Source organism: Schistocerca nitens, chromosome 3, assembly GCF_023898315.1.
Source record: "Schistocerca nitens isolate TAMUIC-IGC-003100 chromosome 3, iqSchNite1.1, whole genome shotgun sequence".
Taxonomy (NCBI): domain Eukaryota; kingdom Metazoa; phylum Arthropoda; class Insecta; order Orthoptera; family Acrididae; genus Schistocerca; species Schistocerca nitens.
Window position 1 is genome coordinate 778,612,135 of NC_064616.1, and position 18,144 is coordinate 778,630,278.

Below are 18,144 nucleotides of genomic sequence, written 5' to 3' on the forward strand. Positions count from 1 at the left end.
TTGATTTTGTGTGCATTGTGTAAAAAAATGTTATGTTTTAAGCATTTGTTTACAGATTATCATTATTGTAATGATATTGTATCATAATAATGAGTTTCTTATTGTTCTGAATTAACAAAATACACATATGAGAAATGGTATACTAAAAACAAAAAACACGAACTTAAAACATAAAACAACAACTTAAAACATTAAATGAAAACAAGTAAAACAAATAATAATGAACATTTAGATATTTTAATTAGGTATGTTGAGAATACTCCAACATCACACCGTGTACAGCGTATTTACAAAAAAGGTGTTTCAGAAACCTGGTTTATTACACATGGATGGATGTGGCATGAAAGCTTCTTTATATTATGTTGTAACAAAAGTTTTTATTTTTCAAAATTGATTAATGCTGGTGAGGTATTTGGGAAAATTTAAAATTACTGCAAAAGCTAATTAGACAGTTTTCAAGAACATTAATTATGATTCAACTTTTATACAAAACACATTTTTTATCCATCACGGTTATGGAGTTATTCCCTCTAAACCTAATATGCTAAAGTACCATTCATGGTGTGTATTACATCTTAAAAGTGAAACTGGGAAAAAATGAAAAATAACTGTGTTGCATTATTTTGCCCCCTTTACACACCTGCCAAGTTTTATCAAGATCATATATTTACAACTGGAAATGTTCCCGTGTCAGTGACAAGAGACAGCGCCATTCAAAGCAGAATTCCATACTCACTCAGTGAAGAGACTGAATAACAAGGCGCATATGCAGACAAGAAAAAAATATTCCTGGACTTTTGCTGGTTAAAATACATTATTCCTGGGTGAAACAACACTATATTCCAGGCAAAAGCATATATTTTCCATGTTAACTGACAATATACTTTCCCTCGGAGCTGTAAAACTTATCAGTCATTTAAATGGTATAGGTTTTATACACGGGCGTAGAACATTCTAGCATTTTAAGGGGAAAAAAAAAACTAATTCCATCAAATACAGCACACTAGCTTCCGAAGCACTGAAATTGAGATTGCGATGTGTTTTTTCAACCAATCATAACTCATGTCACACGACCTTCATAGATGTTCAAAGCACAGGACACATAATGTAGTCAGCCTATAGGAACATGATTGTTAAAGGAGTGTGAACACAGAATTAGGAAAAGTTAATGGTTTACATTAAGATACATACAGCACAGCTACACGGAAAGCTGAGCTTTTATTTATTATGTTAGTTGTCAAAAGTTTTTTTGAGGGTGTGGTTAGGCAGGATCCTAAGAGCACAGCTTTAATTCCAGCCATGCAAAGCTGTGCACAGAACATTTCATGGGTTACCTGACCGAATACACATTCTGTCGAGCACTTTGACCTTTCCATGTGAAATTGCTCAAGAATTCACCTCACACATTTTTGGTCTTTTTTAGGGTGTGTTACACTTTAAAATATATAAAGCACAGATGCACCAGTAAAATTTTAAATAACGGTATAGATGGTTGGTCCTTTGGACCCAAAATTTTCGTAAGTTCCTCAAAGTGTTAAATTTTGAATGAGAGTCAAATGATCCGCAATTTAATACATTCATCATACAGTCTCATACATAACATAATTTGCCTTGCCTAAAAGGAAACTTACACTGAAGGTTGTTTGTGTGGTGTCACCGCCAGACACCACACTTGCTAGGTGGTAGCTTTTAAATCGGCCGCGGTCCGGTAGTATACGTCGGACCCGCGTGTCGCCACTGTCAGTGATAGCAGACCGAGCGCCACCACACGGCAGGTCTAGAGAGACGTACTAGCACTCGCCCCAGTTGTACAGCCGACGTTCATAGCAATGGTTCACTGACAACTACGCTCTCATTTGCCGAGACGATAGTTAACATAGCCTTCAGCTACATTTGCTACGACCTAGCAGGGCGCCGTATTCAATTGATATTGAGATTCTATTAATGTATCATCAAGAGCGATGTTCTACAAATGTGGATTAAAGTTAAGTATTCCAGAAGCTACGTACTTTTCTTTATAGCATTCATTACGTATCCTGTTTCAGACCTCACGCCAGCCTGCGTGAGTTTAAGCGCGTGCCTTTCGGCTTCCTCTCATTGTGTCTAGGCTGTCTTGTCTAGACACAACAGTTTGTTCTTGTGGTCTTCAGTCCAGAGACTGGTTTGATGCATCTCTCCGTGCTACTCTATCCTGTGCAAGCTTCTTCATCTCACAGTACCTACTGCAACCTACATTCTTCTGAATCTGCTTAGTGTGTTCATCTCTTGGTCTCCCTCTACGATTTTTACCCTCCACGCTGCCCTCCAATACTAAACTGGTGATCCCTTGATGCCTCAGAATATGTCCTACCAATCGATCCCTTCTTCTAGTCAAGTTGTCCCACAAATTTCTCTTCTCCCCAATTCTATTCAATACCTCCTCATTAGTTATGTGATCTACCCATCTAATTCTTCTGTAGCAACTCATTTCGAAAGTTTCTATTCTCTTCTTGTTTGAACTATTTATCATCCATGTTTCACTTCCATACATGGCTACACTCCACATAAATACTTTCAGAAATGACTTCCTGACAGTTAAATCTATACTCGATTTTAACAAATTTCTCTTCTTCATAAACGCTTTCCTTGCCATCACCAGTCTACATTTTATACCCTCTCTACTTTGACCATCATCAGTTATTTTGCTCCCCAAATAGCAAAACTCATTTACTACTTTTTCTCATTTCCTAATCTGATTACTTCAGCATCGCCCGATTTAATTCGACTACATTCCATTATCCTCGTTTTGCTTTTGTTCATGTTCATCTTATATAATCCTTCCCTTTTCCTACTACTGAATTCCAGCCATCCATGACTATTAAATTTTCGTCTCCCTTCAGTATCTGAACAATTTATTTTACCTCATCATACATTTCATCAATCTCGTCATGATCTGCAGAGCTATTTGGCATATAAACTTGTACTACTGTGGTAGGCGTGGGCTTCGTATCTATCTTGGCCACAATAATGCGTTCACTATGCTGTTCGTAGTAGCTTACCCACGTTCCTATTTTTTTTATTCATTATTAAACCTACTCCTGCATTATCCCTATTTGGTTTTGTATTTATAACCCTGTGTTCACCTGACCAGAAGTCTTGTTCCTCCTGCCACTGAACTTCACTAATTCCCACTATATCTAACTTTAACCTATCCATTTCCCTTTTTAAATTTTCTAACCTACCTGCCCGATTAAGGGATCTGACATTCCACACTCCAACCCACAGAACGCCAGTTTTCTTTCTCCTGATAACGACATCCTCCTGAGTAGTCCCCACCCAGAGATCTGAATGGCAGACTATTTTACCTCCGGAATATTTTACCCAAGAAGACGCCATCATCATTTAACCATACAGTAAAGCTGCATGCCCTCGGGAAGAATTACAGCTGTAGTTTCCCCTTGCTTTCAGCCATTCGCAGTACCAGCACAGCAAGGCCGTTTTGGTTAGTGTTACAAGGCCAGATCAGTCAATCATCCAACGGCAAGGTCCTTGGTTCATGGGGGGAACTCTGAAAGTAAAGCTTTTCAAACCATCATTTGCAATTTTTTCCCATGACCTGTTAGAAATGTAAACAGTCATGACGTCAAAAGCACTTTGTTGTTACATAGTATTGCATATCTTCATCTTATTGCCTTTTGACACATTTTGCTGTCAGCAGATGCTTGTGTGTGTGTGCGCTATATTTTGGTGTTGTAAATGGCACATTTTCTTTGCAACTTAAGTATTAGTTTGGTGTTTTTCTCTAGTTTATTTTATTGCTGCAGTAGTATACTGCAGTAGCAGCCTAAAGTAAAATTGTTAGAATATCAGTTCTTACCAGTCAAAAGTACAAAAATTTAATTCAGAACTAAAACAATAAAAAATTCCCAGGGTTTTCCCCAATGAAAATATTCCCAGATTTTTTCCCCAGAGTTCCCATTTGTCTCTGGGTGTATACACCCTGAATAAAGTTGAATGCCAATTCTGCCAAAAGTTGCTAATATGGAGTTCTTCATTGAAAATGTACGAGAAATGGATAGTAATAAAAATAAAGCAGAATATGAGCAATATAATTATAATGCATTTAAATCGAGCATGGACTCATAAGAAGGAACAAATATAAGCGAGTCCATAGAACACCATGCGATGAAACCAGCTTCTGTTTTATATGAGACCAAAACTATCATGGAATCATTATCCTCACTCAATATTGCGCATATGAGCAAAAATTAGGTAGAATATGAGCAACATATTTACAATGCAATTTGAAAAGTGGAATACACACACAAAGTCTTAATTAGGAACACAATGCAATGAAGCCACCTTCTGTTTACTGCAAAAAGAAAGGAAATATGAAAGACTTTAAATTGCCCAATAAGAAAGCAATATGAGAAATAATTGATAAACTAGCAGTACTTCAACTGACTTGGCAGTGAATCAAGGTTGTGTTATCAGAAGTCTTTGAGTTTTGCCCCCTGAGCTGCATGACAATGGCAACACACAGGGAAAACAATGTTGGGATAATCACACATTGTTACTTAATACTGTTACTGATATGGAATCACTCCCTAGCAGAGTTGATGTGATATGTGTGTAAATTAATTTCAAGATAGTAATAAATTTCTGCTGAAAACCATACAGAGCTACAAACTTCCACAAAGCTCTAGTTTTCCATGCTAAATGCTTTAGCGTGGCCAGTAAAGGCAATGTAAAGAGGTCTATTTTGTTCTCTGCATTTTTCTTGAAGCTGACATGCTGCTAATACCCGGAAGCTGCACTGGCTCTCTGGTAGCAAATCTTCCACAAAGGGAATAGTACAATCTGTGAGAATTCAAGCCATTAGCTTTCCAAAGGCAGACAGCTACTATATTCCCCAGCAGTTACTGCAGTTTCTTAAATCGGGAGACATTTCTTCACTGGTACAAGTTTTGACAAAGTTCCTGGATATGTCTTAGGAATTCCTCACCATCCTCTTTGAGCTTCTGATGGGGTACTATCATGACCTGTAGCCTCATGTTCCTTTGCCTGCTTAATAAAACACTTCATCTAGTACTGATTCAGGTCTCGTAGATATTCTTTCCACCCATTCATCATGGAGCACTGATCTTTTAGACACTGATCTTTTAGAAGTGCACTCTTCTTACTAAACTAAGTGATCTTTTGTCAAAGGTCGTGGGACCATAAATTGCTTCTGTGCCTTGGAAGAACTGTCCCATACTTTTGTTTGCAAAATATTGATGTTGTTATCCACCACACAGTCTTGAGCACATGGATAGTTATTTCTAAATCACCTTTGGCAAGACAGAAGGCCATGCATAAAAGGCTTTCCTGTTCTCTGATATTAATGCTTCAATTTCATCACCTTTCTGTTGAACCAGTTCTGATGTTTCCCATTTTTATATCCCGTTTCTTTGCAAACATCCAGAATGATGGTCTCCAAGCTCTTCCACTGCTGCATTACATCAAGACATTCCTTCAACACTTTCTGTACTGAGAAGCATATTCTGACTTACCAAGCATTTTGGAATTATGTGTGTGGTTACAGCTCTTCTCTTGTTTCCTCCTCTTGAGGGGATAGAGACAAATGCATGACGGATCTAGGAAGTTCATGGTCTGTCCAAATGTCATTAGTTCCAGTCGTTTTCGTGATGAAAACTTCCTGTAGATCTTTCTTGTGGACTATCACATAGTCAACAGGATACCACTGCTTTGACCGAGGTAGCTACCGTGCTGTTTTGAAGTGATACTTTTGTCAAAAAGATGGTGTTGGAACTTGTTAATCAAGCACGTTTTGAGAAGAGTCTAATGTCACTTGAGTTTTCACTGCCATCTACGTCCTTGCCAATTAAATCACTTCACACTTTGTGGTCCCTACTTTAGCATTAATATTGCCAAGTAAGATTATTTTGACTTGGCAACTGATATTTGATACAATGTCATCCAGATCTGAATGGAATGTTTCTCTGATATCATCATCATAATCTAAGAGTGGGGGCATACTGTGGCATGCTATTTACCACCCAGTCAATATCTTAATGTCATGCAGCATTCATTATGCTCAGTTGGAAGCTCAGCCAGGTGCCTGAGAAGCTTGTTCTTGATAGCAAAGCCCATCCCATGTATTTGATGCTCATTGGTAGTCTCTTGCATCCATAAGAAGCTGTGTCCTGGAGAGTGCTTCCATGTCAATGTTATATCTTCTTAACACTCTAACCACAAAAGGGGGGGAGGGGGAGGCGGGTTACCGTACCTTAAATGGTATCACCCATATGTCCACTAAACTTTTATTAACATTTCAACCACCTGCTGCACTTATCCAAAAAAGGCTGTGGAGAAAAGACAGACATTACATTTAATCAGCTATAGTAAACAAGTGGACCAGCCCATGAACAGATCATCATTAAGGCTTGAGTACAAGCTCAGATTGGATACAATTTCGGAAGGAATTCAGCTAATGTTCTTTTTTAAAGCAATCATCCTGGCATGTAGCTTCAATGATTTAGACAAACCATGGAAAACCTACATGTGGAAGGTCAGGCAAGGACTTGACCTTTACTGTTAAATCCAATGGTCCATTTAATGGCCTACTTCCTGAGATGAGAGCTGGCCATGACATGGTTTTCAGACATTTCCTCCACAACCATTTCAGAATATTTATGTATTAAAGCTGCAAAAGTCATTACTGGAGTTCACAGGAAGTGAGTGGCTACAAATCTTCCACCCTGGAAGAAAACAGAAAGGAAGGGGGGAATTTCCATGTATAGCAAGTGGAAATCTGCTAATGGATAATATGACCTGGACTTTATCTAGATTTTTTTGCTGACCCTCATGAATCAAAACATGACTGCGTCGCGTCGTTTCATGATTCGAGGGTCAGCAACTGATAAAAAAAAAGGGGCCCCCCGGGTCCCAAGGTCGCGATGGCGGCTGTCCATGTCCCGCTGAGATAATTTGTCCTTTTAGGACAATTATCTGGGCAAGCACCCACGCCAGCATAAGGTTGGCGCGTGTAAACTTGTCTTTTTGGAGTGACAGACATGTCAGTATTGATAACTGACATTGCTTAGCAACCAATCCAGTATATAAGGGGCATGAAATTGTCGTCTTCACAGTATGTCATCTGAATCCACCGGGACATCGTCTATTATCTCTGACGAGCTGCCAGAAACAGTAAGTACATTTCTGTATAATGGACACTCTGTACAAACTTGCAAGAATTGCCGTTTGTGGAAGACTCCAAAATGCATTAGATGTCTATGAATTGGAGCTACCACAAACTGTACGAGAAGATATTTTATTGCAGTTTCGTTACTCAAAACTTAATTACATGCTAAATTCATATAGACTGCCAGAATGTTTCATATCTGATAAAAGTGAAAATGTTCCGATGATTAATGAAATAGTTACTGCTGCAATAGAAGCTTGTTCAAAAATTAGAGCGGGTATTCCACTTGCGTGGCAAACACTCTGTTTGGTTACAATGTCTTTCTTTGATACTACTACATTCTGGCAAAGTAGATTTGAAATTAAAATCTTTTTTTATGAAATTACCTATAAAGAATTTGTATATACTATCTGTGAAAATTGCTTATACAAATTAACTGATTCATGGCGAAACCCGCTACTACAACCACTTATAAATGGAATGAGAATTAATATGTTTACAAAGGCACCATACTTTTCATATTGTGTAACTTGTCCGCCTCATCTTAAACAGTACAGCCATTGGTGCATGTTTTGTGCAAACAGTCCATTATTCAGAAGTGTACGTTGTGGTGGCGCGTTAAGTGCCGTATCTGATTCAGATGAAGACGATCCTGATTTGAATGATATCTTTCTTGCAGAGTTGTAATGGAGAATTTGCTGGAAGCAGTGCAGACCATCTTCACTCTTTTGGAGGCAGAAATACCAACACCGTCCGTGAAGACGATGATATACTTAATGACGAGATTGAATTGCAAGGTGGCACAGGGAGATGGACTCTTAGGCAAATACATGTTTACAATTTTGAACTATTTGACTCAATTCAAAAGTTCTTCATTAGTCTCGTCCTTTGGTTTCCAGAGCTTCTCCGAATATGGTTTTCCTAGGTCGCTTCAACTGTTACTTAAATGCTACAGATATTTGTATAATTGCAAGTTTACACCATTGATTATTTTAAGGCATAATTAGCTTTACCTTCGGCCACAATGATGCAGGCACATAGAGTCGTGAACAAGCGGAACACTTCTGCCCCTGGTACTCAAATGCTGAACGGATAGTCTGAAGGGACGCAGACTCAACATCAGCACTTGGATGAATGAAGTGGAAATTTTTACCACCACATTCACCAATCAATCGTGGGTAACTCTTGTAACGGCTTACGTTATTGCCGACAAGTTTCCAAAGTACCTCGAATGTCCTGAAAAAAAAAAAAAGTAAAATTCTCTTTTATCAGAATGCTATGAGGAAAATCACTTATATGTAACAGCATTTTATTAAAAAAAAATGTATGGAATGGAAATGAAAAAAATACAAAATACAGAGTAACTACCATTATTTTTATGTTCTTTGTTGTTCTTTAGTTGCTACCATATAGCTATTATGAATAAATGACACCTGGGTCATTTTACTTAAGACCTATGTAACTTATTAATGCTGCTTCATATATAACTAAACACTCTAAAGGTGGATAGATTGTCACAAATATTTATTTACAGCTTACAACTAAAAGTAAGAACAAACAGAAGATGAAGCAGAACAGGGAAAAATTGAGGTAAAATGATGGGTGCATAGAGTATGAGCATAAAAAGTGAAGCTAGCAGATACATATGAAAGCTGTGACAAAAGGAATGAAAGAGATATTCAAGATTTCATTGTGCCCCAAAAAGTTGGAAGTTTAAGGAAGATTCCACAATATTTGCTGAAAATCTAGTTCTGGAGTATTGTGGCATGTAATATCTTTATATACAATTAGCAGTGGTACTTCGATGCAAGAATATATTGTTCAGAATGTTCTTCCAGTCATTGGAGGATAACAGTATTAATCCCAAATGGGTTGTATGAAACAAATATCAGAATATCAGTATACGAGACCTGTTCAAAAAATTCTGGACATTCATAATTTCACACTAATATAATGTGTAACTGCCAGATGTTTCATTGTTGCATGTCAGTTATTTTTCAGTGCTGTATTGAGTAGAATGTTGTGTCGCAGAGTTTGCGAATTTCGAGATAGCAGAGTTAGAGGAGCAATGCATCTGCATTAAATTTTGCATGAAACTCAAGAAAACCTTTACAGAGACACACCAAATGATGCAGGAAGCCTGTGGTAATAATTGCTTAAGCCATACTCAGTGTTACAAATGGTTCACATGGTTTAAAAATGACTGGACGGAAGTTGAAGATGACCTTCACTCAGGACACCCTTCGATGTTTACCGATGGATGCTCATATCTGGAACACCAATGAAATTGCGCATGCCAATCAAAGACTGATTGTCTGCAGAAGAATGTGACATTTCAGTTGGATCATGTCATGAAATCCTGACACAGAACCTTGGAATGCATCATGTTGGCACTAAGTTCGTCCCACTGCTCATGAGTCAAGATCAGAAAGACCTATGCCTCGCAATCTGTGAAGAACTTTTGGATTGCACAAATGAGAATGAGATGTTCCTTAAGAGAATCATAACTGGTGATGAGACATGGGTCTATGGATATGATGGTGAGACCAAGGTCCCATCTTCACAGTGGGTTTGGAAAGGTTCTCAAAGACAAAAAAAAGCTCGTCAAGTCAGTTCAGGTCAGGTCTTATGTCAAAGCCATGCTGATAGTTTTCTTTGACGTTGAAGGATCAGTTCATTATGAATTCGTGTCACAAGGACAATCTGTTAATCAATGGTACCATCGAGAACCACTGCGAGAAAATGTGTGAAGGAAACAACCTGAATGGTGGGAAGACAACTTATGGCTCTTGCATCACAATAATGCACCCACACATTCATTCCCGTTAGTGCCCGACTACTGCACAAAAAACGAAATCACTTCACCCTCATATGCACACAACCAGTTCTGGATGATGCATGCTGTGTGAACAGGGACCTTGTCATCTTGGAACATTGTATCACCACTGGGAACAAACATTGTACCATGGTTGGACATGATCAGCCAAAATGGTAACATAATCCTTGGCAGTAATGTGACCTTGCAGGGTAACCATGGAGCCCATGGAATATCACAGACAGCTGCCCAACTCACCACCGAACCCCCACCATGTTTCACTCTTGGAATGTAAATTAGGCGAGAAGTTGCAAACAGTGTGAAACAAGACTCACCCGACCAAATGACAATCATCCGACCAAATGCCCCATAACGGGCATTTTCATCACTGATGAGCAGGTTTGGAATTCAAGATTGCCCTGCTTCTGGAGCTCCCTTCATGGTGTTTTGGCACTGACAGGGTTCCTGAGTGTGACATTCAATTCTGCAGTGACTTTTGCAGCTGTCATCCTCTATTTTGTGTCCCAATCCTCTTTAATGGCTGTCTGTCACAATCATTTAACCCACACATTTATCTGGATTGTAACTTAGCACGTGATGTTTTTCCACATTCCCTGCATCCGGTATATATCTTCGATACCGCGTCTCTTGAAACACCAAACACTTTGGCTCCCTTGGTTATGGAAGCACCCACCATATGAGCACCAATAATCTGCCCCTGTTCGAATTCACTTAGCTCCAACATAATGCACTCACAACTATACAGAATACTGTTTTGACCACAACTGACACTTGCATCACACTGAGGACATTGCACAGGAGCCTTTTGAGGTCAAACACAGCGCTAGAACATGCAGCCTTGGCTAGAATCTGTATTTAAATTCGAGCATGTGTTGCTTGCAATGTTTCCATATTTTTGTCCAATCCCTGTATGTACCCAGTAGAGCAGTTCATGATGAGGAGAACCCTCCCTGGTATACAGCAAAGTAGTAAGTACTACCATCCTGCGGGTGGTGGAAGCAACCAAGCGGGCGGTCAAAGTATATTGGACTGTTGGGGAGCGACTGAGCTGTATCCTCCTCGCCTTGAGTTTTTGCCACTGGTTGGTGCTGACATCTGATGAGAATTGTCAAAATAATGAATAGTAACCACTGCTGATACACAAGTTTGCTCTGAAAATAAAAACAGGTTGCCTGCGCTGATCCAGTTGGATTTGTGCTACTCTATTTAATACATTTTTCCTACAATGAAACATACTGAGGGCATTGCACAGGAGCCAGAAACAACATGATTTATTATCGTACCTTTCAAGCTCACTATCCAGGTAGGTTTCAAAATTGTAATATAGGCCTAATAGCCTACTGAGGATATAGTAATACATTTTTAAATTTATTAAGATGCAGAGCCCAAACATAAGCAACTTTTTTCTTTTTTTCTCCACAGAATGCCACATGTTAATAACAGTATGTTATAATTGTAGAAATATAATGAAATTTTTTTTATGAAGTTCAGTTCTGAATGCCACTTACCTCAAAATATTTTAGAAAAGAAATTGCAGATGTTAAGAAGAAACATGCAGAATATAACACAGAGTAACAGAAATATGAATGTATACCAGGGCCTACAAACCATCAGCTATCAGTGTGCCTAATATATGAGTCTTCTCTAATAAGGCCATGAAGCTTTCCACAATAAATGAACACCTAAGAAAGGCACATCCTGACAAGGTGATCACAAATTTAACTTTCTTTAAGTCCCTCCAAATAAATTTGAGGAGCAAACTACTCTCTCAAACATGTTTCGCAAGGGTTCACAGCAAAATACTGATGGTTTACTTGCAGCATACAGTATTTCATTGTTGACAACTAAGTCTGGACAATGACATACAATAGGTATGGGATTCATCCTACTGTGTGTTGGTGAAGTACTGTAAACCGTGTTAAGTAAGTCACCATAGAGGATAATCAAGACTACACTACTGAGCACCAGTTCTGTGCAAAGGCAAACAGATGAAATGGTTCATAACACAGAAGGCATGTTATACTCTGTACTTAGAATGGTTGATTTTGCATTACAACTTGAGTCAATTTTACCAGAGTCTGCATCTTTACCTTTAGCTTGCGTGTGCCTTAAAAAGGATGTAAAAGCTTGGTTCATGAGCTATTATTTGCAAGGCTACTAGACACCAAAGGAGAATCAATATATGGTGTGGTATTGCACAATTCTTCAGAAAGAAGGAAAACCCAATGAAGAAAGCTGTTCTGGGTGGGTTTAGAATTCACTTTGTTATTCATCACCAACATTTAGTGGCAAGAAACCTAACTGACTGTTCTTACAAATCACTTTAGACTGTCATTGCTGCAGTGAATAAAATTAAATCCAAAGCTCTCAATGACAGACTTTTTTGGCTGCACTGTGATGAGCATACAAAAGTTAAATGTCTATCAAAAGGCAACTGTGCTACGATATTTTATGAACTCTTTGATATTGTTGTGGAGTTTTTTTGAAAGAAAGAATTCATTGCTTGGTGAAGTATTAAAAGTGATCAGACATGATGTTGCATACTTGTCAGATCTGTTTGCAAAAGTTAATAAAATTAAGGTCCAACTGCAGGGTAACAAAACCAGTCTTCTCAAAGCCACCTCTGTGAGCTCAATATTTGTTTCAAACTTGGCTTCGTTCAAGAGAAACCTAGGCTGTCGAGAGTTATACTGATTTCCAAGCCTCTCGGTGTTACGTAAAAAGAATGGAATTCATGCTGCTGATCCGCAAGTTTACTGTGATCATTTGAGTATGTTGCATGAAAATATGACAGAATGACTTAAGAATCTGCTTTTGATATAAATTCTTGACTGGGTGATAAATCAAGTTTCAGGTATTGGGAAAATGGGAATTTTGGAGGAATAACTAAGGAAGCTAAAAAAAAAGAATGAGAGCTCAAACCAAAATTTAAGAATTCTTATCAGAAGTTTTGCCCACAGAAAAAGATCACTGGCCAGTCTGCTGCAGTATGGAGATAATAGTGGATTAAGAAGATTCGTATTTAATTCCAAACATTGTATTTGGTAGAAGATGGTTGCAATGTGGTGGTGCAGCATGTGGTGAAGCAAAGACATTAACTTAAGATTACTCAATGTCGAGATCTGAGGCTCTTATTAACTGGATTAAACCAGATATCGGAAAATTTTATATAGACATAAATGCTTCAAATAACATGGGGGTTTCAAATCCAAATACAGAGCACAAAATGACAAAAAGATGGTGCTTCATACGCCACAGAAGCAATAGCTAGCATAACAATTCATTTTTAGCAAAGATGATGTTCTTTTTAACAAATACTCAATATGTCAGCCATCATTCATCAACAATAACTGTAGTCCAGGGACTATGTTGTGAACAGCACTGTACAGGATATCAGTAGATATGGTGATAAATTGCTGTCAGATACTGTCTTTTAGCATCTCCAATGAGATTGGACAATCATGGCAGACTTGCGACTTGAGGTAGCCCTACAACCAATAATCACACAGACTCAAGTCTGGGGATCGGGGAGGCCAAGCGCAATGGAAGTGGTGGCTCAGCATGTGATCCCCACCAAATAAAGTGTGCAAGAGATCTTGGATGGAGCAAAATCATGCCTTTTCTGGTAAAGTCACCATGCTGCAACTGCTGGCACATCTGACTCCCTCTTTCAATACAGCTCATTTTATACACGATTCTCATGCGGTGTCATTGATGTGTTGCTGTCCAGCCCCATCGGTTGACCAGTTTTTGCACTTGTTTTCAGTTTCAATAAAACCCCATATCATTTCTGTGAATTAGTGCATTTTCAAATGTTATCGGACTTCTCAGTAACCCTGTATCTTCATCAAGTCGATCCATCGCATTAAGGTTTTTGAGTGTTGACTCAGAACATCAATACTATCTTGTCACATTTCAAAAGTCATTGTTTAGTTAGAAAATTTAAAATAGATGTCAATTTGTTGTTTTAAAACAACACACCCCTTTCTGCCAATTCAACTGTGTTTATACCGAGTGTAGCAGACTCACTCTCTTTCATTACTCTATTTATTCTTTGGCCACTGCTTTTCCAGTTGGTCACCCCAGCACTAAGCAACAGTAAGTATCAAACCAGCACTTTGTTTATGTTTTACTCATCATAATGATTTCAAGGAGACACTTGATTTCAAGAAGTAATCTTATTCTGTTTATACTCATATTTTATCTGTATACATCATAAATGTGGGCAGAATTATGTGGAGAACATTTAAAAGAATTTAGAAAAATGAGAAAAGCTTTGTGGGCCACCTTCCCATATTTAGATTTTAAAGATTAATATAGGATAATTTAGGGGGGGCACTAAGGACGAGTGCATTTGGCTAAGTGGGTGGTAGTCTGAATACATTTGTGAACCACTGGTATATAGTTACTGTAAAGAAATTTCTAAAGTGGCTGAGACAACTGCATAATAGGTGTGAAACAAAGCATAGGGCTATAGATAGGGAGATCTACATGAAATATGTTGGGCTCTCATGAGAGCCATGTGTGAAGTATTCAATGACTACCACAGCAAAATATTGTCAAAACACGTTTCATACAACCCAAAGAAATTCTGGTCGTGTGTAAATGTTGTTAGTGGCACCAAAGTTAGTGTCCAGTCACTCATTGATGAGACAAGAACTGAAATTCAGTGTAGCAAATCAAAAGCAGAAATGCTTAACTCCATTCTCATATGTTCCTTTAAAAGGAAAACCCACAAATATAGCCCTAATTTAATTCTCATAGCATATCATTCTTGGTTCAAGAATCATGAAAGAAGGTTGTATACATGGAAGAGGCCTGGAGATACTGGAAGGTTCCAGATAGATTATATAATGGCAAGACAGAGATTTAGGAACCAGGTTTTAAATTGTGAGACATTTCCAGGGGCAGATGTGGACTCTGACCACAATATATTGGTTATGAACTGTAGATAAAAACAAGAAATTGCAAAAAGGTGGGAATTTAGGGAGATGTGACCTGGATAAACTGACAGAACAGAAGTTGTGGAGAGATTCAGGGAGAGCATTAGGGAACGATTGACAAGAATGGGGAAAGAAATACAGTAGATGAAGAATGGGTAGCTTTGAGAGATGAAATAGTGAAGGCGGCAGAGGATCAAGTAGGTAAAAAGACGAGGGCTAGTAGAAATCCTTGGGTAACTGAAGAAATATTGAATTTAATTGACAAAGGAGAAAATATAAAAATGCAGTAAATGAAGCAGGCAAAAAGGAATACAATCATCTCAAAAATGAGACTGACAGGAAGTGTAAAATGGCTAAGCAGGGATGGCTAGAGGACAAATGTAAGGATGTAGAGGCATATATCACTAGGGGTAAGATAGATACTGCCTCCAGGAAAAGTAAAGAGACCTTTGGAAAAAAGAGAACTACTTATATGAATATCAAGAGCTCAGATGGAAACACACTTCTAATCAAAGAAGGGATAGCAGGAAGCTGGAAGGAGTATATAGAGGGTCTATACAAGAGCGATGTACTTGTGGGCAGTATTATGGAAATGGAAGAGGATGAAGATGAAATGGGAGATATGAAGAGTTTGACAGAGCACTGAAAGACCTAAGTCGAAACAAGGCCCCGGGAGTAGACAACATTCCATTAGAACTACTGATAGCCTTGGGAGAGCCATCCCTGACAAAACTCTACCATCTGGTGAGCAAGATGTATGAGACAGGCAAAAGACCCTCTGACTAATAATTCCAATCCCAAAGAAAGCAGGTGTTGACAGATGTGAAAATTACCGAACTATCAGTTTAATAAGTCATGGCTGCAAAATACTAACAAGAATTCTTTACAGATGAATGGAAAAACTGGTAGAAGCCGACCTCGAGGAAGATCAGTTTGGATTCTGTAGAAATGTTGGAACACGTGAGGCAATACCAACCCTATGACTTATCTTAGAAGATAGATTAAGGAAAGGCAAACCTACGTTTCTAGCATTTGTAGACTTAGAGAAAGCTTTTGACAATGTTGACTGGAATACTCTCTTTCAAATCCTGAAGGTGGCAGGGGTAAAATACAGGAAGCAAAAGGCTATTTACAATTTGTACAGAAACCAGATGGCAGTTATAAGAGTTGAGGGGCATGAAAGGGAAGCAGTGGTTGGGAACAGAGTGAGACGGGGTTGTACCCTATCCTCGATGTCATTCAATCTCTATATTGAGCAAGCAGTAACGGAAACAAAAGAAAAATTCGGAGTAGGAATTAAAATCCATGGGGAAAAAATAAAAACTTTGAGGTTCACCGATAACATTGTAATTCTGTCAGAGACACCAAAGGACCTGGAAGAGCAGTTGAACAGAATGGACAGTGTCTTGAAAGGAGGATATAAGATGAACACCAACAAAAGCAAAATGAGGATAACGGAATGTAGTCGAGTTAAATTGGGTGATGCTGAGGGAATTAGATTAGGAAGTGAGACACTTAAAGTAGTAAATGAGTTTTGTTGTTTGGGGAGAAAAATAACTGATGATGGTCGAAGTAGAGAGGATATAAAATGTAGACTGAGAATGGCAAGGAAAGCGTTTCTGAGAAAGATAAATTTGTTAACATTGAGTATAGATTTAAATGTCAGGAAGCCATTTCTGAAAGCATTTATGCGGCATGTAGCCATGTATGGAAGTGAAACATGTACGATAAATAGTTTAGACAATAAGAGAATAGAAGCTTTCAAAATGTGGTGCTACAGAAGAATGCTGAAGATTAGATGGGTAGACCACATAACTAATGAGGAGGTACTGAATAGAATTGGGGAGAAGAGAAACTTGTGGCACAACTTGACTAGAAGAAGGTATCGCTTGGTAGGACATGTTCTGAGGCATCAAGGGATCACCAGTTTAGTATTTGAGGGCAGCGTGGAGGGTAAAAACCATAGGGGGAGTCCAGATTCAGAAGGATGTAGGTTGCAGTAGGTACTGGGAGATGAAGAAGCTTGCACAGGATAGACTAGCATGGAGAGCTGCATCAAACCAGTCTCTGGACTGAAGACCACAACAACATCACTGGAAAGGTGAGTGAAATAGATATTAGTGTCAGTGGCATTGAGAAACAGCTTAAATCATTAAAACTGAAAAAAACTGTAAGTCCTGACAGAATCCCAATCAGTTTTACACTGAATATGTGTTGAATCAGCCCATCTTTCAACTATTATCCAACCATACATCCCTCTGACAAAAAAACAATACCTAGTAGTTGCAAGAAACCACACATCACACCCGTCTACAAAAAGGATAGCAGAAATGACCCACTAAACAACCATCCAAATATCCCTCACATTCGTTTGTTGTAGAATCTTAGAACATATTCTGACCTCAAACATAATGAGGTATTCTGAACAGAACAACCTCCTCCATGCCAACCGGCATGGATTCAGAAAACATCAATCATGTAAAACCCAACTTGCACTTTCCTTACACGACGTCCTGAAAGCCATGCATCAAGGCAGTCAGACAGATGCAGTATTTCTAGATTTCTGAAAGGCATTTGACTCAGTATCCTGTGTCTGCTTAGTATCACACATATGACCATTTGGGATATCAAGAGTAATTTGTGACTGGATTGAGGGTTTTTATTTTTAATTTTTTTTTTTTTTTAAGGGAGGATGCATGAGAGTGTGGTAGAACACTTGCTGTTGATGTTGTATATTAATGGCCTTGTGGACGATATTAATAGTAAACTCAGATCTTTAGCAGACGCTGCAGTTATCTGTAATGAAGTCTGTCTGAAAGAAACTGAATACATATTCAGTCAGATCTTGATAACATTTTAAAGTGGTGCAAAGATTGGCAACCTGCACTGAATGTTCAGAAATGTAAAACTGTGCACTTCACAAAAAAAAGTATAGTATCCTATGGCTATAACAAAAATGAGTCACAGATGGAATCAGTCAACTTGTACAAATACCTGGGTGCAACAATTTGCCGGAATACAAAACTGAATGGTCACATAGTCTCAATTATATGTATGGCAAGTGGCAGGCTGCACTTCAGTGCTATAATACTAGGAAAATGCAATCTGTCTACGAAGGAGACTGCAAACAAAACAGTCATGCAGTCCATCCTAGAATACTGCTTAAAAGAATCAGGATGTAA

General features: G+C 38.5%; 1 protein-coding gene across 1 annotated transcript in view; it reads right to left on the bottom strand.

Moving 5' to 3' along the window:
* Nucleotides 1-18,144, bottom strand: part of LOC126248786 (delta-1-pyrroline-5-carboxylate dehydrogenase, mitochondrial) — a 143,607-nt gene that overhangs the window by 65,718 nt on the left and 59,745 nt on the right. The window contains exon 8 of the mRNA XM_049950165.1: nt 8,197-8,419. Coding sequence (XP_049806122.1) covers nt 8,197-8,419 — 223 coding nt within the window. The remainder of the gene's footprint in view (nt 1-8,196; nt 8,420-18,144) is intronic.